The following is a 13783-nucleotide window of genomic DNA, read 5'->3' as shown; positions in this document are numbered from 1 at the left end:
TTCATATTAATAACTGGAACCGTATCAGGGCGAAGTGTTCTTTTAAATGATCGTAACGTCCAATCAATGTTTACCATGCTAAAGGGCTTCGAGTGCGTTAAAGCTTTTATGAAGTCTTAAGCTCCTCCAGGCCTTAGTAAAATATTTAAAGGTCAAGACGAGAGCTTTAGGAAAAGGTGACCCGGGCCCCTACGCATATCTTGGCATGGGTTTCGCTCCCTGGCCCAAGCTCAAGCCGACGTCACATCCCAACCCGACTTTCCTCTCAAAAAAACATGTGAAAGCAAACTCCAAGCATCAACACCACCACTCTCCCCAGGGACCCTCACCGCAATGAACGACTCCGAAGACGAAGCCACGGGCTCCAAACGCCTCCTAACCACTATCAAAGTACCTCCCCTTTCCCTCCCTCCCCAACCCCCACTCCCCAACCTCTACCCCAACCCACTAACAACCCCCCAGACCACGCTCCTCCGCCCGCTCCACCCCTTCCTCTCCCTCCCCGCCCGCCGCGCCTACCTCCGCACCCTCCTCCTCCTGCTCGCCTCCCTCGCCCTCGCCGCCACCGCCACCGTCGCCTACACAGCCTTCTACCACGCCTACATCCCCGCCCGCGGCCTCGAGCGCGCCGTCCACCTGCAGTTCGCCGCGCCAGGCCTCCTGCACCGCCACCCCTACGGCGTTGCGCGGCTGCCGCGCGGCGCGCTGGCGACGCAGCAGCGCTACGACGTCAAGGTGCTGCTGTGCATGCCGCGCTCACCCGCGAACCTGGCGGCGGGGAACTTCATGCTGGAGCTGGAGCTGCGGGGCGCTGGCGCTGGCGCTGGCGCTGGCACGGGGGCAGAGGCTGGGGCGTATGCGGGTGTGGGTGCGGGTGCGGATACGGGTCCGGAGCTGGAGAGGCAGCGGGACCGGGACCGGGAGCTGGGCCCCGTGCTGGCGCGCTCGCGGCGACCCGCGATTCTGACGTACCGGTCGGCGATCGTGGAGATGGCGCACCGGGTCGCGCGGTTGCCGTGGTATATAGTGGGGTGGCGGCAGGAGGAGGAGACGGTGGAAGTGGGGTTGATGGAGGGGGTGGAGTTTCAGAAGGGGTGGAGGAACGTGCCGGCGAGTTTGCGGCTGGAGGTTGCGAGCGCGAGCGTGCTGCAGGTGTATGGGGTCAAGATTGTGTTTACGGCGAGGTTTGCTGGGCTGCGGTATGTCGATTCCCTGCCCGTTCCCCGCTCGTGCTAGCCTGGTGTATGGGAGGGGGGATCAATAGCAATTGGATGCTGTGGGCTCTTCAATTGGCTTGGGAGGTGGCTAACAGTGGATGTGTGAAGGTATATTATGTACAACCACCGCATCCTCTCCTTCGCCTTCTTCACCACCCTTTTCTGGTCCGTCGAAATGACCTTCCTCCTTTTAACATGGGCCTTCTTCGCCTTCATCTTCTCTTCCTCTTCCACCGCACCTGAACGCACCCGCCCGAAACGCGAGCCTGAAGACTCCTCACACACCTTCAAAACGGAGCCAGACTCCGACGGCGCAACCCTCGAGTTTCTCTCCGACACCTCGCGCACTTTCCCGACTTTCTCGCGCCAGCCGCCGCTGCGGTATTCGGCGCCGAGGGTTAAAGAGGAGGAGGGCGAGCCGAGTAGGGGGCTGGAGGATATCCCGCTGCGCACGCCGGGCGATGCGGACGATGAGGACGAGGATGCGGATTTTGTGCTGGACGATGCGGCGGGCATGGGCGTTGTTCCGTCGGACTCCGGGCTCGGGACTAGCTCGAAGAGTAGTGTGGAGAAGAGAGGCGCGGCTGTGCGGAGGAGATCTGGGGGGCTGGGGAGGGGTGATGGTGGGGGTGGATGAAGGCGGATACAGGCGAATTGGTGGGTGTTGTAGAGGTCTAGGATTTCGTTTATGATACCATGCGACATTTTAACTAGAGCATTGGGTTATCTATATTCAGATGGACTTCAATTCCTGTTGAAGTGCTTATGCTATGTCGTGCTATGACATTGGGCTTCATTATCAGGGATCATAATCTGTGAACTGCGACTGAAATAACCTCCATGGGTGCAAAAAGAAATGCGGCAAGTCGATTGACGTGAAGGTGGTTGTGTTTGGCCTAAAATGGGTTGCTTATGGCTCCGAATTTGTGTTTACTATGCCTAGAATGACTTAGGTGGATTCATTTTCATGTAAAAGGATGTTGAACCTTAAATTCCATTAGTTGTCATCGTCCTTGCTCCATTGATAAGTCAGTTCACGCGAGGTGTTTTCGGTTAAGTTTTGTCATGCCATGACTTACAGCTTCTAATGAGTGTCTAAAGTACTTCAGAGCTAATCAGAGGAATTTCGTCTTTTCTATTTTTCTTTCCAGAGTACTTGAAGTCATTCGAGGAGGTAGAAGAGTGACATCACAGTTAATTAGTGAAAGCCTTAGCGGCGGGTTGAATGTGACATCTGCTAGACATTGGAGACTTCGCAAGCTCACTTTCTTTAGCGTCATGAGATTACTTTCGTGATCCTTTACTAAGCTCAGACGGGATAGGCACTGAGCATTGAGAGATGTTTTGCATCTATTATGCTAGCACTACTCCTACATCACCATCATGCCCACAGGTGGACGAACGCTAAGCGACGAGACCACGATATCAAGCCGAATCAACTGTACAGACAAGACTCCGAAAACGAGCACGTTAGATCGCCGTACACACACCGTGGTATCATCCCATTCCCATCCTTTGCATTCCCAAAAGGAGAAGAAACGTGATGGCGGATTAGGATGAGGCAAGAAGGTAGAAACCACAAACGAGAGAATGGGGAAATTTTGTAAACAAGGAATGCACAGAGGAAAACTTTGAAGAAAGAGGCCGTGGGACCGAGGCCGAAAAAGAAGTCGAATTGAATCGAATCGAATAAAAGTCCGTCTTTGCTCCGACCAAACCCAACCCTGTTCCAGTCCAGTCCGTCTTCGCGTCAACAAAGAGGTATAAGAAGTAAATAGTAGACTAGGATAACACTTTCCGTGCGAAATAAGTAAGCATGTAGTAATGACATGAGAACTCTTAAATTTTTGAACAGGCCGTAACGTCATAACGTCGTTTCGAAGTTTTGGGAAGAGGAATAATCCACTTCAACTCCTTGTTCCTTCTCGACTGCTCTGTTCACCACTCCATACGAATCCCTACAGGTAAATATACCATTGCTCATTAGGTGAGTTTCAGGAGAAGGTTCCTGCACGGGGACCACGGCTAACGCCATTTACCCTGGCAGGCGTCTCGCTTCTAGCTTTTGAGATGCCAGCAAATGTGGAAGGGCTGCTGTTCTTCCTCGCGATGGAGCCCCTCTTGCGGAGAGGGGAAATGAGAGTTTCGGCTGACCTGCCGGATCGAACCGGCCTCGACATGGATGTACGCAGGTCGGGGTCGTGAGGCAGACGAGCAATATCGCGGTACCTATTCTGATTGTTACGGAAAGCAGTAACAACGCCACGATCAAAGTGCTCGAGCATTGCATCCGAAGCATTACGTTTACGATTCGGAGGCGTGTTCTCGCCTGGAGAAGGTCTAGCGGGAGTGGAGCCATTTAGAGCAATCATCGAGGTAGCAGGGGTAGCAGGAACATCAGTCTCATCCGCTGGATCCTCTTCCAAGTCTGTATCGTCTCCGTCGGACCCAAAATCCAAAAGATCATTGATGTTTAGATTATCCTCTCCGTCATCATCATCATCGTCATCAAAGTCGTCCTCATCACTAAGTAGATTTCCATTAGGACCAAAGTTCATAAATGGATAAAACGCCTCTGGAGGACCAATGACTTGCCCGCCAAGAAGATAGTTGCTGGCAGACGCGGTCCCGAAGACACCTGTCAACATAATGTCCATTGGATTCTGGTATGGCTGACTTGACATTTCACTGAAATCACTATCGTCGCCGTTCATTTGACGAAGCGACGTACAAGGGCTGTTGTTGGCTGTGCTGGTAGTGCTGCTCCCTGGAAAGTTTGGATGGCAGATGGAATAGTACCGACGAGGGCGATAATAGCTTACGAGTTGTGTCATGCGGTCGGTGACAGCAATCGCCTTGTTCCAATCCTTGTGAACGAATACACCACAAACGGGTGGCCCCCCTTTGCGCACCGACCTGCGATTCGATCGCTGAAATGGTCTTGGGCTAATAGTTTGATCGCTCGCAGCCGATGAGGGACGACGAAGAAGTGATTTCGGGCCGTGGACAGTAGCTGGTGGAGGAAAGTCTTCCTCATCAGTAGTATCACCCAAGTCAGCTGGAAGATGTTTGTTAGCCACCAACAAAACATATAAACACTAGACAGATGCATACTCTCGTAGCCACTTGAGCCGGCATCTGAGGATTCTTCAAAGTCATCGGACCCAGGATGAGCATTCCGAGATCCAAGACCATCGTCTTCCCCGAAGTCCCAGTAAGAATTTTCGCCATCACTCGAAGTAATATTTCCCATGTCAGCGTCAGCATCATTTTCAATCATTTGATATAGGCTGTGAGGGAGCTTGTCCTGCTCCATGAAAAGATCCGGGAAGATCGTGCTATCAAGCTCGGAAGTCGTCGAACTGGAACTGTCAGAGATGCGAACTTCATCGTCGAAGCGGACACGCTTCACAGAGCTGTCTGAGTATTTTCTGCTCTCAAATGGTTCCGGGGTACTAGGCTCGGGTTCAAGACCAAAAAATTCTCCGAATGCGACGTCAGGAAGGTCATTATTTGCGAAGAAATCTTCGTCCAAGGTCGTGGCGAAATCGAAACTACAACTGCCAGAACTACCAAGACTGAACCGCCGAGCTGAATCAAATAGATTAGGTTCTTGCTCTTCTTCATTAATGATCAACAATTCTTCTTGCTTCTCCAGGAAATCCTCCTGTTGCTCTAGGTCCGACTCGTCGCTGATAAGGTCCACGCCACGATAATCATCATCGTCAACATCAATATCCTTGCTGGTTTCCACAGTTTCCTCGTCGGAACTGGCAATAGCATTTTCGGAAGCATCCGAGGTTTCGACATCTAGGTCTGATTTGTAACTTGATTTCTTGTAAGTCAATAGGCCTTTGCTGCTGTTATTGCTTAGTCTGCGAGCAATCTTCCTTCGAGGGAATGCGCCCTGTGTTTCACCAAGATCGTCTATATCACCGAACAGGACGGAATTGGTGCTGACATTGCTGAAGGTGCGTTTCTTGTTGCGTAATTGAATATAGATGCCCAATTGCTTACCGCCATCTTGCCCCGTCCCACGGTGAGAAGCTTCTTCGTTCTCTTGATGCCTGTCTTCGCCGAGATGTTCGACACGAATTGCTGGGCACTTTCCTCCGCTCACGCCGAAACCGCCGGACGGGGCAACTACTTCTGGATCATCATCTTCATCGTCTTCGTCTTGGTCTGCACTACTGTCTTCTTCATCAGCTTCATCCGCTTGCTCCTCAGTGGAGGACTCTCCGCTACTTTGGTTGCTGCCGTTCTTCGTGGATTTTTGCTGCACGTCATCGGCAACACGAATGTTGTGGCTGGTTTTCTGAATGCCATTCATGGGACTATGGAAGAATCCGTGTTCAAGGGCGGTGTTTCCACCCAATTCGGCGAGCGCTGAGCGGTGATTGTGGGTGGGTGACATTTTGGTACGGTTGATAGCGAGATGGCGGTATTACTGTACAAATAGTATTGGTTATCAAGATCGAGTTAGGGCTTCAGTTGGAATAACTCGTTTTCTTCGATATTATCAATATCTGATGGAGGAGCGAGAGGTGGTGGGTGGATGGATGGGCTCAAGGAGAAAGATTTGCCGTAGCGGAAGAGCGTCTATAGACGACCGTATAGGTGTAGTTTATACTTTTTGGAACTCGAATGTCAGTCGGAAGATTATTCGAGTCTTAAGTTTCGTCGATGTTCGGGGATTTGGAACTGTCGAACGGAGAAAATGCGCGGCTGACGGACTCTGGAAGAAATGCAGGCTGAACAGTTTGTGACTTTGTGAAAAAATCGACCGGAAGCACGAGCACTTCGGGCAATCGAAAGATTGTATCGTCGTAGAGTCGTTGAATATCTCGGTGGGCTGGCCGGACTGGAGGACACACTTGGGATGTGTGCCCTCCAGTGGGGATTTACAGCTCAGCGATAGCCTGCGGCATTGTTCTCGACGAAGATAGGTAGTGAATGCTTATGAATGATCTCGGTTGAAGATGTTTAGTGCGACTTCGTTGTCTGTATACTTGGTTGAGGAGAGAAGAGAGGCAGAAGGCAGGGCCGCTCGAACATTTTGTGAGGAAATCCGAATCTTGGCGGAACTTGTCCCGTTTGGGCGCTAGTGGGCACACTTTGCGTCAAAAAGTAGAGCGGTGAAGGCGACCTGCAGAGTCATACAAGCCCCGGAAACACAAACCACCATCAACCTGACGGGAAGCAGGAATTGGCTCAACCAGCCCGTGTACCTATTACACCCTATAGACACTTCTCGCACGCTGTTTTGCGGGCTACTCTCCATCGCTTAACAAGAGCCTTCTAGCGGCACTTTTTGCTGTCGTCTTCATCGCTTGCCTCGCAACGGGTCGCCGAGGAAAAAAAAATTATGACGGGCTACAAAGGCTCGAGGGTTTCCCCACCAAACTAAACTTCTCACGGACCCAGCACCCTGCGGAAACCCCCAGGCTCGAGCAGGCAACGGCAGAATGCAATTGGCGGCCAAGTAAAACACACCCTCCAACATACCCCCCTGCGCCAGGGCCTTAAGCCAGCGGTCATGCACTCATGCAGCCCTGATAGATTGCATAGACAGGCCTTGATGTCAGTCTAGTTCCCTCTTCTGGCTGCACTATCATTACTCTCAATATGACCGGCGACATCGCCTGCCTTGCTACTTCTTCAGACGAGGGTGGGTCTTCGGATCACCCAAATTTGCTCTTAACGCCGCGTTTGCAAATGCCCCACCATCGCCCCGGATTGGCGCCAGCTTTTTCGCGTCAAAGGGCGGTGTGCTTGCTTCCTGCAGCCGCTTTACATCGACGGCCCGCAGCCGACGACCCTGTGCGCGGGAGAGTCCAGATGCCCGACATACTTCGGACTATTCTGCAGCGGGTTGATATTTAAGCTCAGAGAGCCGCAGGAGACAATGAAGCGCTGTCTTGGTGAATAGAGATATGTGTGGTCAAAGCATGGCTGCGGCTTCCACGGTTGCGAAAAGCGACATCTTGGCCAGGAATAAATATCGTCCGCGTGTCATGGAAGACCTGCCCCATTAGGTAACCGTGGCTGTTTCGCATTCCACCCCGGGGAGCGATTCCAATTCGCTGAAGGACTCTTGAATTGGTGAGCCAATGAAGACCTTCGCATAGTGCCACTTTCAATGAGCCGCGCCAGTGATGCGACGCCCAAACGTGGGCATCAAAGACACTTAACCCGACCCTCAGATAACGCCCTCAGAAGCCGCCATGTCAATACATAGGGCTCAAGGGCAATACTGAAGAAGAGCTTTTACTATCATTTACCACCAATTGAACAACAGTACGTATTGTGTTTTTATGAAGCGACTCAAGTGCTGCTTTTTGGGATAGGAGATTGGAGATGGCGCTTTGAAGATGAATGTAATCAGCCCACTCTTCCTCCCATCGGGTGCCTCTATTTGTGAGCTAGTAGGATTCAGACTGTATGCGAGTTGACGAAGCATTTACTTCATGCAATGGCTTGCGCGGATGAATCCGTCCTGTCCAATACCCTTGGTAGATGATGGCTCGCGACGAGAGAGAGCCAAGGTTGGGGTGCAGTATCTAGTGTACTACGACGTGACCACGACACCCTCAAGCCACTGTGCACGATCCACTTCTTATTCTCACCAGAGACTCCTGTACTCTGGTGTCAAGACACGCAAGACGGGAAGGAAGAAGTCATGATTCAGAACGGAGCAAACATCGAATCAGAGCTAGTCCGAGGAACCCTAGCCGCTATCGGAGCACTGATCGAAGTAGGTTGATGCTAACCTGTGGAAGAAGCAAGGTGAAGTGTCACTGCATGCAGCTGTGGGACGGCGGAAAACGCACATGCTAAATTTTTTGTTCGCGGTAGAACCATTCTGAAGCATGTATGGTCGAAATCATGGAATTCCAACATAGCTGCAGGACTTGGAGAATGTGACTGCGATATTGTTGAGAGGCTCTTCGCCCGTGCAGCCGACGCTCAGAAGCCGGACAAGGAATGACTGCTCGACAAGTGGCAGATACGAAACCAAATACAGCCGTGGCAGGATTGATGAAAGGTCGAAAAAGGAGCTTAGGGCTGAGGGAGCAAGCCCCGACTAGTTAAGCTGCGGACGCTAGCTTGGGCGGCGTTACGACGATTCTAGGGCAATGACTGCTCGGCAGTTACGAAGGTCTTCGTTGTCATCAAAGGAACATCAGAGTCTTAGGAGGGCGCAGCAGCGATAGAGATGGTAGGAGATAGAGGAGTTGAGCAGTTGGCTCAGCAATTGGACGAGCGCAGTTGAGCGTGGAAACAGATCTCTTCAGCGCAAATCTCAAGCCTCTGGATTACGAGCTGTTCTTACTTGCTGGCATTTGTTCTGCTATACCACCGCCCGCGCAACCTACAATAATCACAGGAGGACCAAATTAATCAAGCTGCGGATACCAGGGTCTGAACGTCCATCTAGGGGTATTTCTGAACAGTAGCTAACACACATTGCTTGAGGAGTTATCCGAATAGCGAACATCTCAACGCCTCTATAAACCAGATATATGACTTTTGTAAGATTCTTTGTCTTAGTCAATAAATATTAAAAATGCTAACGTTGCACAGTTCTGACTTCCATCTCCTGACTCTGTCTATGCTTGCAGGGCGAATTCGAACTACTCCTATACAATTCTTCTAAGACTTCATATTGTACAAGTGAAGCACACGGCGCTACGAAACGCCCTGTTACAGGGTGTCATCTTCTACCCCCTCATCAAATCCAATCAATGAAAGCGGTGGAGGCTCCTTAAGATTTGCAATTGTGACCAAACTGCCGAATTCCCGCTGAATATCTCTATAATCCAAGCCCATATTGCGAAGAGAGAGCTCTGCCCACTCCAACATGAGTTGTATTTCCGCCCGTTCTTCGAGTAATAATCCAGTCCCTTTTGCGCCTCTTTCCGTCTCTTCCTCGGCAGCTTTCCTAAGAATTACACGCATTGTACGAATGTTAGGCGCTACACGGCCTTGAAAGCGGATTTTTGCGCCCGACGATTGTGACAATTCGATGTCTGGGGGCCGGTCATCATAATGATCTCCTTTGCTTAGCTTGAACTTGGGCATTGTCGGCAACCCTCCCGGAGAGCGGTAGTCTCTGAATTCTATTCTCGTAGTGGGGTAGCACCACATGTCGACAATGTGCTTGCCTTTAAGGCTGCCGTAGCCATCCACCACTCCGTCTAGGATCTGGTTGAAATTCTCAGGATCGAGCGCTAACTGTTGTCGTCCGGTGCTTGTCCACAGCCTTGAACAAAAATCTACCCATTCTGGACCAACGGATGATAAAACGCCCAAAATGGAGTTCAGTTGTTGATACAAATCCCTCTCAATGATATCCTTCCATGCATTTAGAAATGCGGAAAAGATAAACTTAGCCCTTCTGCTACGAGATCGACGCCATTCGTCGGATTCGCTCCTGAGGCGGACCAACTCCCTCGCAAATACAGCGAGCGTCTCGGACCTGGGGCGATACCCAGGATTCTCTCTGACATATGTATAGATGCTTTTGACAGAATCCCAACGGTGGTGTTGAATTTGGCTATGTAGAAAAGCTGATAGAACCTCAGCAGGAAGGCGGTAACTACCACTAACTCCACCTGGTGCGCCTACTGAACTGACGATTTTCATGAGCAACCGCTGGTCGCGGGTCGCCGTTCCATGGCGGATAAGGGAAGATGCTAACTCCCGAGACTTGTACATGCGAGGAGATATTAGAGGACCATCAATTTCAGAAGAGTAAAGAAGCCATTCACCAAAGTCAAACATCCTGGACTCTGTGGCAAGGTCCAGCATTTTTGCAAGCAACGAGGTGGGCACATGCGGGAAAAATCCGGGAAAGTCGATTGGGGCATAATTACCGGTAAACAGAGCTTCAGGTTCTGAGTAAGAGGCTTTCAGCGCTTGAAAGAAATCTCTTATTGATCTAATTTTGTTGTTGTCCACGTACTTTTGGAGTTGCTGGAATGCCTCCAAGGCTCCAGTAGTATTGCCCATCTGGATAAAAGCATGAATAGTTCGATGGAGCAAACCGAGAGGTGCCGCTGATGCATCGAAGACGTACGTAGGACTTGGACGAGCGTCGGCTCCTTGTGAAATGACGTTGGTGGAGCTTAGTTCTTTGCCAAAAGTTTGGGCTAACCCAAGGATTTTGAGCATCAGCTTGGGATCTTTTTCAGGAACGATTCCTTCAGATTCCAAAAAGCGCGTTATCAATGCGTCCCAGGAACTTGACCCAAGGCTAAGATTATCGCGATCCAACAGCCGCTTGAGATTTATGATATGAGAAAGTATCTGCTCCGGAAGACTTCCTCGATCACCAACGCCTACGCGCATAGTATTGATCAGCCCATCCACAAATGCCGCGACTACTTCGCTGCTGACGGTTCTCTGAACAAGGAAACGGTCTCCGCGATCGTTGGAATAAAAGGTTTCACCAGAGTTTTGAAATTGGGCAGCTAGCTTGCCCCAGTCTCTAGTTAGTTGAATTGTCCTAGAGGCTTGAGAAGAGTTCACAATATCTCGCCAACAGATGAGTGACCAGCTGTTTTCTCCCTGATAAGAAAGTATTTTTTCGAGTATGGCAGCACCATCTAATATCCATCCTCCATGTAGGCAGGACCACAAAACCAGCTCCACCCATATTTCCGGGCCTATCTCAGGTACAGTGATTTTGTATCGGGAGCCAGGAATCTCATGGCCCAAGAAGTACTGAGCATTCAATCGCTCTTTGCTATCCTGGACTGATGACTCATGCGCGTTCCAAGTGGCATCTGAAAGGGAGGTGAGAATTCTCGAAGACAAAAGGTGTAACGTTGGAGGCTGTTGAAGAGTGGAAGGGTCCCAAGCCGGGGAATATCGATATATTGCTTCTGGTATCATCTCCACGTGATGTAAATATGCGATGATTTCTAGCACATGAGGCATGATCACCACATTGGTCTCGGATTTCTCCTCGGCCGCAACAAGGATCATACTGCCCAAACTTCGCCAGACCTGGCCCAATGCGCTTTTGATTAATTTTAACTCATATTTCAGAGTATCCGGCGCTGCAGTGTGTTCCTCAAGGCTCTGTTTCAGCCTCTTTGAAGGGCGAACTCGATGAGCCCAGACTGGGTTGTTCGTCACCTCCTTCAGTGAGACCGAAGTATTATCCCAAACTACGTTTGCAAAGGGTTCAAGAACCTCAGGTGCAGTCCCAATAGTAGGGCCCCCATCAACTAGCTTTTTCATAATCCACATCACGGTATTCCACCGTCCCTCTACCAAAGCCATATGGCTTAGAATATCATGGTTCGAAGACTGCGCTTCGAGCAGAAGTCTTGATATTTCTACCGCGGAAGCTAGTAGCTGAAGATCATTATTTGGTAAGGAGTTCTGCCGTAAGTGCGCGGGAAGGAGGGGTTCGAGTGCTGCCAGCCATGCTTGAATATCACCCCGGCGGCCATCTTCCGGGAGGGCAGGCTTGAACTCGTCTCGGTCTCTGCATGCTTGAATATCACCCCGGCGGCCATCTTCCGGGAGGGCAGGCTTGAACTCGTCTCGGTCTCTGCATGCTTGAATATCACCCCGGCGGCCATCTTCCGGGAGGGCAGGCTTGAACTCGTCTCGGTCTCTGGGCGGTATACGAGGGTCTTTTGCAGGCTGTTCTTCTTTCTGGAGTACACTAATCCTATCTGGTCCCTTTGTTGGCCGCGCATACCGTTGGTGAGCATATGAGAAAGCTCGTCTTGAACACAGAGTCGACTGGACAAATGCTGGTGTTAGGAACTCGGGGACCACCCAGCCACCGGAGATACTCTGACAAGAGGAACGAAATGTGCGGTTTAGGGCGGTTCGGAAGCAAGTATGTACAGGGCGCATTGAATCTTAAGGATTGACCGTATGGGGGATACTATCCACGACTGTACCAATTTTTTTGGGGTTTTCGTTTTCCATGACGTCCCGTTTTGCTAGCGCGACGCGACCCACAGGCCTAGCTTGCGGGTCACAGCTGTAAGCTCCAGCCACCGCAACATCACCATCATCTCCCAACCTCACTTCATTCCATTTCTTGTCGGCTCTCTCTGTCCTCAGAAATTCCTGATCGGCTTTCCTTCTCTTAGCTGTAATATTTAAGGGCGCATTCTGCAATAAACAGAAGTAAGTCTTTTATTACCTTTACTCTTATCGCTCGCGCGTTATTAACCTCGAGGTAAAGCCAGCTCACGCTTGCGCCGTCACAATCCGAATAAATCCGAGCAACTCAAAACATAACCACAGATATGGGGACATATCGCGTCGGTGAGTCTTCGGTTTCTAGTTCTAATTTATTACGTCTCTAATCTTACATCTTCCTCTCTGGGATGATAAATTCACTAACGCCTCAGCAGAGACCGCAAAGACCGGTCGGGCTGGGTGCAAAGGTACTGATTGCAAGAAGAACCAAGTCAAGATTGATAAAGGCGAATTGCGCTTTGGGGTGCTGGTCACAATCCAAGAGAACACCTCATGGACTTGGAGGCACTGGTAAGATAACATCTCTTGTTTTGATACTTTGTTCTATATCAAGCCTTAACCTAAGAAAAATACAAGGGGATGCACCACTCCTGCACAGATTGCGAACTTGAAGGAGAGCAGCGGTGACGATATTGACATGGTCGACGGCTATGACGAGCTTCCAGAAGATGCAAAGGACAAAGTCCGGAGAGCTCTTGAACAAGGCCATGTTGATGATGAAGATTGGAAAGGCGTAAGTAAAACTTTTACTGCCACGAAAACTTTGATTATTGATATGGCGTATAGGACGTTGAGATGAACCGCCCTGGACAGAAGGGTTTTCATGTCAAGTCTCCCAAGAAGAAAGAGCCAAAGAAGAGCAAGAAGGCCAAAGATGTAAGTAATAATGATATTCCCTCTTACCTCAATATATCCACGTCAAATAATTATTACTTGCAGGGTTATTCTTGCAGTATTGACAACTTATAGGATGACGAGAACGAGGCGGAGGCTCCTTCTCCAGTTAAGCCTGCACCTAAAAAGCGCGCCAGAGCCACTAAAGCTGCTGATGATGCCGATGAGGAGGCCCCTGCTGCGAAGAAAGCTAAGGGCAAACCGAAGAAATCCACTAAAGCGGAGACCAAGGATGAAGAACCAGCGGTTGAAGAAGCTTCTGCCCCGAAGAAAGAAAAGAGCAAACCGAAGAAAGCCGTAAAGGCAGACAAGCCAGCGGCTGAGGAGGCTGTGCCGAAGCCGAAGAAGGCCAGGGCACCGAAGAAGACCGAGGTTGAGCCTGTTGAAGGAGAAGAAGCCATGGCCTCTCCCGCCGAAGAGCCCGAGGCACCAGTCAAGCCCAAGCGCGTCAGCAAGAAGAAGGTCGATGCAGAGGCTGTAAAAGAAGATGAGGCCCCAGAGGCTCCTACCAAAGCCAAGAAAGCCAAGGTGTCTAAGGCTGCGCCAGAAGGCGACAAACCAGCTCCACAGAAGAGGTGTGTTCACTCGGCCATGCAAATTGTAATAGACGGCTAATTAGTCACCAGGGCCAAGAAGGCTTTCAAGAAAGCTGACGCCGA

General features: G+C 50.6%; 5 protein-coding genes across 5 annotated transcripts; 2 read left to right on the top strand and 3 right to left on the bottom strand.

The window, feature by feature from the left end:
- The first annotated feature begins 283 nt into the window (after positions 1-283).
- On the top strand, positions 284-2009 carry K441DRAFT_639603 (uncharacterized protein). Its single transcript, XM_067646585.1, has 3 exons — positions 284-390; positions 463-1199; positions 1326-2009. Exons 1-3 carry the CDS (start codon positions 334-336, stop codon positions 1852-1854), a joined length of 1323 nt encoding a protein of 440 aa, XP_067502127.1. The 5' UTR covers positions 284-333; the 3' UTR covers positions 1855-2009.
- A 423-nt stretch (positions 2010-2432) lies between these two features.
- Positions 2433-3168, bottom strand: K441DRAFT_175999 (uncharacterized protein). The gene has a single exon (XM_067640347.1). It carries the CDS (start codon positions 3083-3085, stop codon positions 2588-2590), a length of 498 nt encoding a protein of 165 aa, XP_067502126.1. The 5' UTR covers positions 3086-3168; the 3' UTR covers positions 2433-2587.
- Positions 2987-5822, bottom strand: K441DRAFT_175993 (uncharacterized protein). Its single transcript, XM_067640346.1, has 2 exons — positions 4332-5822; positions 2987-4275 (listed from the first exon to the last, which is right to left on the bottom strand). Exons 1-2 carry the CDS (start codon positions 5629-5631, stop codon positions 3212-3214), a joined length of 2364 nt encoding a protein of 787 aa, XP_067502125.1. The 5' UTR covers positions 5632-5822; the 3' UTR covers positions 2987-3211.
- Positions 5823-8796: 2974 nt separating this feature from the next.
- On the bottom strand, positions 8797-12135 carry K441DRAFT_662732 (uncharacterized protein). Its single transcript, XM_067649091.1, has 2 exons — positions 11848-12135; positions 8797-11715 (listed from the first exon to the last, which is right to left on the bottom strand). Exons 1-2 carry the CDS (start codon positions 12093-12095, stop codon positions 8922-8924), a joined length of 3042 nt encoding a protein of 1013 aa, XP_067502124.1. The 5' UTR covers positions 12096-12135; the 3' UTR covers positions 8797-8921.
- A 115-nt stretch (positions 12136-12250) lies between these two features.
- On the top strand, positions 12251-13247 carry K441DRAFT_639597 (zf-PARP-domain-containing protein). Its single transcript, XM_067646584.1, has 5 exons — positions 12251-12374; positions 12433-12515; positions 12605-12740; positions 12807-12963; positions 13017-13247. Exons 2-5 carry the CDS (start codon positions 12497-12499, stop codon positions 13197-13199), a joined length of 495 nt encoding a protein of 164 aa, XP_067502123.1. The 5' UTR covers positions 12251-12374; positions 12433-12496; the 3' UTR covers positions 13200-13247.
- The last annotated feature ends 536 nt before the right edge of the window (positions 13248-13783 follow it).

The sequence above is a fragment of the Cenococcum geophilum genome (genome assembly GCF_001692895.1).
Source record: "Cenococcum geophilum 1.58 unplaced genomic scaffold K441scaffold_31, whole genome shotgun sequence".
Lineage (NCBI taxonomy): Eukaryota > Fungi > Ascomycota > Dothideomycetes > Gloniales > Gloniaceae > Cenococcum > Cenococcum geophilum.
The sequence above is the reverse complement of the archived record's forward strand: the minus strand, read 5'-3'. Positions and strand labels throughout refer to the sequence as shown.

Coding starts and splice junctions, on each gene's coding strand:
- K441DRAFT_639603 (XM_067646585.1), top strand. CDS start 334: ATGAACGACTCCGAAGACGAAGCCACGGGCTCCAAACGCCTCCTAACC. Junction 391..462: donor GCCTCCTAACCACTATCAAA/GTACCTCCCCTT, acceptor ACAACCCCCCAG/ACCACGCTCCTCCGCCCGCT. Junction 1,200..1,325: donor GCGAGGTTTGCTGGGCTGCG/GTATGTCGATTC, acceptor GGATGTGTGAAG/GTATATTATGTACAACCACC.
- K441DRAFT_639597 (XM_067646584.1), top strand. Junction 12,741..12,806: donor TCATGGACTTGGAGGCACTG/GTAAGATAACAT, acceptor GAAAAATACAAG/GGGATGCACCACTCCTGCAC. Junction 12,964..13,016: donor ATGATGAAGATTGGAAAGGC/GTAAGTAAAACT, acceptor TATGGCGTATAG/GACGTTGAGATGAACCGCCC.
- K441DRAFT_662732 (XM_067649091.1), bottom strand. CDS start 12,095: ATGCGCCCTGTACATACTTGCTTCCGAACCGCCCTAAACCGCACATTT. Junction 11,716..11,847: donor GACCCTCGTATACCGCCCAG/AGACCGAGACGA, acceptor TCAAGCATGCAG/AGACCGAGACGAGTTCAAGC.
- K441DRAFT_175999 (XM_067640347.1), bottom strand. CDS start 3,085: ATGACGTTACGGCCTGTTCAAAAATTTAAGAGTTCTCATGTCATTACT.
- K441DRAFT_175993 (XM_067640346.1), bottom strand. CDS start 5,631: ATGTCACCCACCCACAATCACCGCTCAGCGCTCGCCGAATTGGGTGGA. Junction 4,276..4,331: donor CGGCTCAAGTGGCTACGAGA/GTATGCATCTGT, acceptor AACATCTTCCAG/CTGACTTGGGTGATACTACT.